General features: G+C 50.1%; 1 protein-coding gene across 1 annotated transcript in view; it reads right to left on the reverse strand.

Moving 5' to 3' along the window:
• LOC306651558 (nuclear RNA export factor 2-like) overlaps positions 1 to 7,422 on the reverse strand; it is a gene marked incomplete at both ends in the record, with an annotated part of 21,494 nt that extends 14,072 nt beyond the window's left edge. Inside the window, 16 exons of the mRNA XM_079124234.1 lie at positions 68 to 110; positions 206 to 318; positions 439 to 497; positions 611 to 718; positions 859 to 914; positions 1,000 to 1,068; positions 1,451 to 1,487; positions 2,925 to 3,034; positions 3,220 to 3,327; positions 3,447 to 3,535; positions 6,026 to 6,095; positions 6,235 to 6,315; positions 6,431 to 6,535; positions 6,646 to 6,729; positions 7,019 to 7,172; positions 7,382 to 7,422. Of these exons, the coding sequence (XP_078980360.1) occupies positions 68 to 110; positions 206 to 318; positions 439 to 497; positions 611 to 718; positions 859 to 914; positions 1,000 to 1,068; positions 1,451 to 1,487; positions 2,925 to 3,034; positions 3,220 to 3,327; positions 3,447 to 3,535; positions 6,026 to 6,095; positions 6,235 to 6,315; positions 6,431 to 6,535; positions 6,646 to 6,729; positions 7,019 to 7,172; positions 7,382 to 7,422 (1,327 nt within the window). The remainder of the gene's footprint in view (positions 1 to 67; positions 111 to 205; positions 319 to 438; positions 498 to 610; positions 719 to 858; positions 915 to 999; positions 1,069 to 1,450; positions 1,488 to 2,924; positions 3,035 to 3,219; positions 3,328 to 3,446; positions 3,536 to 6,025; positions 6,096 to 6,234; positions 6,316 to 6,430; positions 6,536 to 6,645; positions 6,730 to 7,018; positions 7,173 to 7,381) is intronic.
• Positions 7,423 to 8,611: the final 1,189 nt, after the last annotated feature.

Here is an 8,611-nt window from a genome sequence, read left to right on the forward strand (position 1 = left end):
CTGAGAGGGCGCCCACCCAGGGGAGGGAGCAGTAGGGCATCTGAGGAGGGCCTGTGTAGACACTCACCTTCCTTGAACACCCCATTCACAGAGAAGCAGAGCATTGTTTCCTGAAAGGGGAGAATGCAGGAGCTCAGGATCCTGCTTAACCTCCTACCCACCTCCAGCTTTCTGGCCCTGCCCCAGGGAGGAAGCAGGTACTCACCGTCTGGAACCACATGTCCACCACAAAGGAGCTGAGGTCGTGCCGAGTCTTGGGCATCACACAGAGGGCACCCAAGATGTCAAATTTCGTGTGCTTCAGCTGCTTCCACTGGTCTGTAGAGGAAAAGAGAAGCAAAGGTGAGGGGGGCTGCCACACCGTTACCCTTAACCGCCATGACTGACCCCTTCACACCCCCTTACGCTGCTGCCCAGTCCACCCCATCTCACACTTACAGGAATCCTCGAGCTTCCTCATATTCTTGCTATCCTTGAAGAATTTGCAAAAGCTGCTCCTAGGAGAAAAAGAAGAGCAACAGGTCATAGTCCAGCCAGTGCGGGTGCTGCAAGGAGCTGGCGAGTGTCACAGTGCCCCGGAGCAGTGCCAGACATGATCACAGATACTCACTGGGCTGGGTTCTTAGAATGGAAGGGAATGGTCAGGGAGAAGCATGCTTTGTCATGGTAAGCACTGAGGAGACCCTCTCGATCTCCGTAGTCATAGATCAAATGATACCTGTGAGGGAGCAAAGGTGACAGGCTATCTCTGTGCCCTGGGCCCCAGATAAGACCAGAAAATGCCTGTGGGCAGACCTGTACTATGGTAGACCAGCCTGTCCCAGGCCTCCCCTTCCTCAAACTCCCAGGGAAACTTACTCCTGCAGGAATTGCAGAACTACATTCCTTAGGGTCTCAGATCCTTTATAGTCTTCCTGGAATTAAAAGGTCATTTTAGACTCTGTGGTGGATAAAGCCTCCCCCACAACACACCCATCACTCTTGGTCCTTCTTCCTCACCATGCAGGGTTTTTTTAACTTGGGGACATCAAGGTCCACGACAATCGGTGTGGGTAAATCCTGGCCATCCTTGAGAAGGGAAGAGGAAGTCAGCAGTACAGCTCAGGGTGGTGGCACTGCATGGCCAAGGAGATGAATAGACTCAAGGGGGAACAAGGGCCAGAGGCCAGGTATACAATGGCCCTGGAAATTCCATGGGTGGGACTGCACTGGGTGTCTGCATCATGAGCTCCTGGGAGACTCGACCTTTACATGCATCCCGTGGGTGGGTGTGCGTGTGCATGCACGTGTGTTCTTCCCGGGGAAAATGTCCACGCCAGGGAGGATCCATGTCCTCTAACATGGAGGATTACGTAGTGCACACGTAATCTAGGCGAGACCCACAAGGCTTGGGGGCAGTGGGGGTCGCGTAAGTGAGGAAGAGGGGAGGAGAACAGAGGTAAGCACTTACCAGGCGTAGCAACTTGGGAAAACAATCCTGGATGGCGCTGTGCAAATGAAAAATCTAATGAAGTGATGTGACAGTTGGTTGTGCAGACTCTCTCCCTGTTGCTCTCCTCCCTCTCCTTCCCCTGGGTAGCTCCTGCCTACACTGCCTGACCCCCTTGTCCAGGGCCCACGGAAGGCTCTGCAGGGAGCAGGGGACAGGGTGGGGGCCCGGGGCTCTGCTACCATGCTGGGTGTCCAGCATTCTATGAGGCACGGCCTGGCCAGACCAAGACCAGGTCATCCCCCGCCCCCCAGGACAGGATGCTGGGGCGGGGTGGGGGTTTGGTGAGTGAGGCAGGGAGGGGAAGGCAGGGGTATGGCGACTGAAAGGGAGTCAGGGCAGGGGCGGGAGAGATGGGGAAAGAGGAATCAAAGCAGAGGGAAGGGGAAGATGCTCTACCCTGGTGCGGGAGGTCAAGGCGGCAGTGAGAAGAAACCGGCTCCCCCACCGCAGCCCACTCCTTCACCTGCCCCTGGTGGCCCTGGGGCCCGCCCGAGGCAGGAATGAAAACATGCACCTGCTGGGCTGGGGCCTTTGCCTCCTGTGTGAGCCCAGAGCCGGCCAGATATGGGAAAAGGAGCCGCCCCCGGGGCAAGAGTCATTCTCAGAACCAGGAGTGAAGGGTCAGGCCCCAGCTCAGCAAGGGAGGGAGGGTCTGTGGCCCCCACTTATGGTCACCAGGTTCCCTACTGATGGTCCCTGTGCACCTGTGCCTGTCTGAGTCGGTGCCTTGCCCGAGGAACCATCTTGACTTGGGCTACCCAGGTTCCTCTGAGGGCCCAGGTAGGATGATGTGATGTGGAGCGAGGGAGGGAGCCGCAGTGTCCCCGAGAGGCCTGCCCTCCTGCCGCTGCTGCCGCCGCCTCCCCCGCCCATCCTCCTCCTCCTCTTCTGCCCTCTGCCTTCCCCTCCTGTCTTGGGAAGCCCTCTGCTCACTGGCAGTGGCCCACTTCTGGCTCCTTGACTCAGGGACCCACATTTCTCCCCAAGGAGAAGACAGTTCCCACCAGTGGCCTAGAGGATCAGATGTCATGATGGTAGCCACCCAGGGCCTCAGTCCTCAGCACGGGGCATGAAAATCTCCACGTCAGCCTGGGACAGGTGGGGGGACTCTTTGGAGCAAGGCAAGAAGGGCCACACCTAGGCGAGGGGAGGGAAGCCCAGCCCCATCTTGGGAGGGCTTGCTGGAGGAGGCCAGTGCAGAGGGGCAGGAAACACAGCGCAGTCCAGGAGAAAACGGGGAGCAGATCGGAGGAAGGAAAGCAGACCTGTGGGCAAAGCTGAGGGACACAGACAGAGGAGAGGGCGCGGCCTGTGGTCCTTCCAGAGGACCAGGGCTGCATCCTCCTGCAGACGGGGACATCAGGGGCAGCTCAGGCCCCCGGGGGAAACAGGTACCCTGGAAGGATGAAGGGCATCATCAGGCATTATCTACCTTACATAGGCAGACTGGTCTGGGAAGGCACTGCACAAGGGGTTCCCTTCCAGCCACAGCTCTTCCAGCTTCAGCCCTTTCAGCTTGTCCAACTCCGTGGAGGTCCTCAGCTGAGAAAGATGGGGAGGGAACCAGGTAAGGAGACCCCGGGAGAGAGGGACACCTGGGACCCTGCACCCCAGCCCCTGGGACCTTCACCCACACCCACAGCTGCCTTTGTCGGCCTCTTGCCATCACCCTGCTGTGCGCTACCAGTTGCCCTCAACCCACATTTCATCTGGCTCTCTCTTCTCACCTCATTGTTGGAGAGGTTCAGGATCTTGACTTTGGGAGCCTTCTCTATGATGTCAGACAGGCCATCCAGCCGGTACAGTTTGTTGTTTCGCAAGTTCAAGGACAACAGCTTTTGGGGAGGAAGCATTAGAGTGATGGGGACTACCTAGAGCCTGGGAGGCACATCTGTCCTGAATGCCATCCCTCGACCCCTCTGCTGAAAGACCAGCCCTGGGCCTAAGGTCTCACCTCAGGGAAATCCCTTTCAATGATCTGCAGGGTGGCAAACATGCAGTTTCTTCGATTCAGGATCATGTCGATGTCATGGCCCACTAAGTCTTTGGAAACCAAGGAAAGGGAATCAGAAGGCTAAGAGGGGTCCGCCTGGACCAGCGCCAGCACAAACCCTCCCCAAGTATGAATAGGAAAAGAAGAGCTCAAACTATCCCTATTTGCCCACGACATGATTCTATTCTTAGAAGACCCAAAAACCTCTACTAGTAAGCTCCTAGATCTCATAAACGAATTCAGCTCAGTAGCAGTGCTTAAAACCAACACCAATAAATCAATCACGTTTCTGTACACCAAGGATATATCAGCTGAAACAGAAATCAGGAACACTATCCCCTTTACAACAGCCTCAAAAAAATAGAATATTTGAGAAAATATTCACCTGACAAAAGAGGTGAAGGACCCCTATAATGTAAACTACAGAACACTGAAGAAAGAAATTGAAGAAGACCTCAGAAAATGCAAAGATCTCCTATGTTCCTAGATAGGCAGAATCAATATTATCAACATTATCAAAATGGCCATACTACCAAAAGCGCCATACAGATTTAATGGAATTCTTATGAAGATTCCAATGATGTTCTTCACAGAAATAGAAAAAGCAATCACGGAATTCATTTGGAAAAATAAGAGGCCCAGAAGAGCCAAAGCCATCCTTAGTGCGAAACGTGACGCAGGAGGCATTGCAATACCAGACCTCGAATTATACTACAGAGCTACAGTAACAAAAGCAGCATGGTATTGGCACCAAAACAGACATGAAGACCAATGGAACAGAAGAGAAGACACAGAGACACACCCACATAAACACAGTTATTTCGTCCTAGACAAAGGTGTCATAAATGTACACTGGAGAAAGGACAGCCTCTTCAACAAATGGTGCTGGGAAAACTGGAAATCCATATGTTGAACCCCTATGTCTCACTCTGCAAAAAACTCGACTCTACGTGGATCAAGGACATAGGTATTCGACCTGAGATGCTGCAATTTCTGGAAGAAAACGTAGGCCCAACGCTCCAACATGTCAGCTTGGGAACCAAATTTCTCAACAAGACCCCATAGCGCGCAAGAAGTAAAATCAAGAATCAATAAATAAGATGGTAGCAAACTGAAAAGCTTCTTCACAGTGAAGGAAACAATCAAGAACGTGTAGAGAGACCCTACAGATTGGGAGAAAACCTTTGGCACCAGTATCTCAAGGAAAGCATTAATTTCCAGGATATAAAAAGAATTCAAAAAACTTACCCCAGAAAAATAAATAAACTGACCAATAAATGCGCAAAGAAACCAACCAAAGTTTATGGAAGAAAAAATATAAATGCTGAAAACATATATGAAAAAATGTTCAACATCTCTAGCGATGAGAGAAATGCAAAATAAAACTACACTGAGATTCCATTTCCCTCCAGTCGGAATGCCAATTATCAAGAGTACAAGTAATGATAAATGTTGGCGAGGATATGGGGAGAAAGGTACTCTCATACATTGTTGCTGGGACTGCAAATTGGTGGAAACGCTATGGAAAGCAGTATGGAGAGTCCTTAGGAAACCTGGAACGGATTTTATTTATTTTATTTTATTTTTTTGGCTGGGCACGGTGGCGTACACACCTGTAATCCCAGCCACTTGGGAAGCTGAGACTGGAAGGTCACGAGTTCAAATCCAGCCTCAGCAAAGCGAGGCACTACGCAACTCATCAAGACCCTGTCTCTAAATAAAATAAAATATAGGGCTGAGGATGTGGCTTAGTGGTCCAGTGCCCCTGAGTTCAATCCCCGGTACCCTTCACCCACCAAAAAAAAAAAAAAAAAAAAAAAAAAAAAAAAAAAAAAAAAACTTGGAAAAAAACCACCATTTGATCCAATTATCCCACTCGTCTTGGTCTGTACCCAAAGGAATTAAAAACAGCATACTACAGTGAGGCAGCCACATCCATGTTTACAGCAGCTCAACTCAGTAGCCAAGCTATGGAAACAACCTAGGTGTCCTTCAACGGATGAATGGAAAAAGATAATATGGTATATATACACAATGGAATATTACTCAGCCATAAAGAAGAATGAAATTATGGCATTTGCCAGTAAATGGATGCAACTGGAGTTATCATGCTAAGTGAAATCAGCCAATCCCCAAAAACCGAAGGCCAAATGTCCTCTGTCATTTGTGGATGCTAACCCAAAACAAGGGAGGCTGGGGAGGGGAATAATAGAAATGCACTGAATTAGACCAAGGGAAACGAAGGTAAGGGAGTGGGGAGGGAAACAGGAAAGACAGAAGACTTAATCAGTCATAACTTTCCTAGCCTTGGATTTGTATACACAACCAGGTAACTCCACATCATGTATGACCACAAACGTGGGATCCTAAATACAATAAGTTATGTACGTATAATGTGCCAACAAGATTCTGTCATGTATTACTGAAAAGAACAAACAAAAACAATAAAAAGAAACCTCCCCACGCTGAATCGCTGCCTCCTCATCCTAGGAAAACCCCTCTGCCCTCACCTGCCCTAGAATTACTGTGGTCAGTAATACCTGGATCAAAGCGGAGCTTCTGGAGATCGAGAGCTTGCTGGGAGACATCGTATCGCTTTCTTATGGTCACCTGCAGAGGCAGAAATGGAGAAAGTGGCTCTGAGGATGTGTGCTTTTTTGGGGGGGGGTGACAGCAGTCATCATGTCAGGAGGTGAGAAGAGGTAGGGTCTGTGGAGTGGGCACGCAGCATGCCTTGCGTCTGTACTACCTTTAGCTGCTCCACTTGTTCTGGTGAGAACGTGTTCTGCACAGAGTAGGGTACAGCGGAAGGGCCGACGAAGACCAGTACCTGTGGGAAGGAGAGGTGGGGTAAAAACAGGCCCACTAATCCCAAACATGACAACCAGCCCCTAGTCCATCCTCCCGCCCCAAGACATGGTACAAGGAAAGCCCCCAGCACACACCTTTTGGTCATCCTCATCGCAAATCTTGTAGCTGACATCCTTTAGTGCAGAGGCAGTGCTAGCATCCTGGACAAAGAACCGGGCCCGATTTCTGATGTAGTGGAACTACAGGAAGCGAAGGCAGAAGCAATGGTGTCACAAGGCAATGACCCCTGCTGAGCCAGGCCTCTCCCCCTCCCCTGGGCCACTCTGCTGACTTCACCATCCTCTCTTACATCAACCGGGGTGAAGGAGACACTGCAATGGCTCTGGATGGAATTCATTAGCCATGCCTTGTCATACTTTCTCCCATATGGAATCTAAGGGTAAAAAGAGAGAGGAGGAGAGAAGGAGACAGCCAGGAATTAGGAAGGGGAACAGACCCAGTCGAGTGTTCTTTTCTCACCTGGCATTAAAGGACTTCAAAAGGGAACAATGACATGATTCCTTGTTTCTGTGCTCAACACCGATTTCCAAAACTCCTTTCTTTCCATTCAGAAGCTCTCCTCCAAATGGAGATATGTGTTTAACAGATGGTGTTTAATGTCAATTTCAATCTGTTAGGTTCAAGAACATCCTACATAATGCAGACCTTTCCAAGACACTCACCGTGACCTTGAACCAGTTCCTCTTCTCTCCATCTCGTGACTCCCTCCCCATTTCTCTCCCTTGAGGTTTTCTGTCTCTCCACTGATTAACATGGATATGTTCTTCATTATGCCATTTTTCTCTCCTGTTGTTGCGGTAGGCTGCATAAGGTGTGCTGGCAAAGTGGGAGAAAGAGGGTGTCCATCAATGCTTAGAAAGGCTTCTACACCCCCGCCCCTCCCTGATGCCAAGGCCACAATGAGGACTGTTCCACCGGTATGCCACATCCACTGTCCTTGAGTTTTCCAGCTAGAGAAGAAAAGGAAGGCCAGAGAGAGTGGTCCAGGGGCTGCTGCCTGCAAACTAGGCTGCCTGGTCACTTACTATCTTACTTGGGGGTCATCATGGACATCCCTCATCTCCATGTTTCCATCATCCTCCTGGTGGCATGAAGGTGGAAGCTCATACCCAGCATGCTCATAATGAAAATTCCTCCTGCCAAAGTTGCTCCAGGAAGACCTCCCACCTCTCTTCCTTCCTTGAAGGGCACTGCATCTGTCCCTGTATTTTGCAACTGGGAACAAAAACACAGGCTTAAATACACATCAGTGGTCCACTTACAATGTACCACATCATGGGCTAACATGGAGGAAGGGCAAGCAAAGTGTCAGCCTGCCCCAAGGACCACTCCGCACACCCCCAAAAGCATACTCCTCTGTCTGGCCAGATAGGAGAGCCTTATCTCACAGGTGAGGCAATCAGAGGAGACACTGTGCAAGAGGAAGCAACTCTGTTGGACCTTTTAAAAAGTGGAGCAGGATTGATAAGGATCTGGGGTGAGCCTGCCCTTGGGTTAGGCTAGACACCATCCGCACACCAGGCAGCTGCCCTACGCTAGCCTTCTCTGAGGCTTCTCCAGCCACCAACACTTGCTGGGAGGCAACCTCTGTCACTCGCCGGATCCAATCTGCCACTAGATCTGACTATGAACAATCAGCTAGCCGAGCTTCCTTTGCTGGGTGTAGTAAAAGCTTTAATGAGTGTTGGGAGGAAACTGAGCCTACTCCACTGTCCCTGCCCCTTCCACCCTCGCCCTCGACAATACTCAGCTTGAAATATTTAGGGCAAGCCTTCCCTTTGCACAACCTGAAATGCTTTCAGTCCAGGACAGGACTCTTCCTAAACTCGACTCTTCTGAATTAAGGGTCTGAACGACAGACAAACTGGAATGAGTAAGCTTCAAACACAATTCCCAAATTCCTGTTCTCCATCTGTTATGGATTCTCACTTGTGATTCAAATGGGTATGGAATGTACTCTGCATGACTTCAACTGATTTAAATTTGTTAAGGTGTGTTCGGTGACAGAGAAGATGCTCTATCTGTGCAGAAGATTCAGGTGCTTGGGAAAAATCACAATGACTAATTAAAATAATGATAATGATAGTAATAGAAGGGAGATCAGTAGAGTAGAGCAAGCAGAACAGAGGGGAGGAGGGGGAAGGAAGAGAAAGGGAAGGTACCGGGCAATGAGATCAAATCATGTGCATGTACAAATACGGCATAATGGCATCCTGCCATTTGTGTAATTATAATGCCGCGATGAAGATATTTTA

This window comes from Sciurus vulgaris, assembly GCF_902686455.1.
Source record: "Sciurus vulgaris genome assembly, chromosome: X".
Classification (NCBI taxonomy): Eukaryota; Metazoa; Chordata; class Mammalia; order Rodentia; family Sciuridae; genus Sciurus; species Sciurus vulgaris.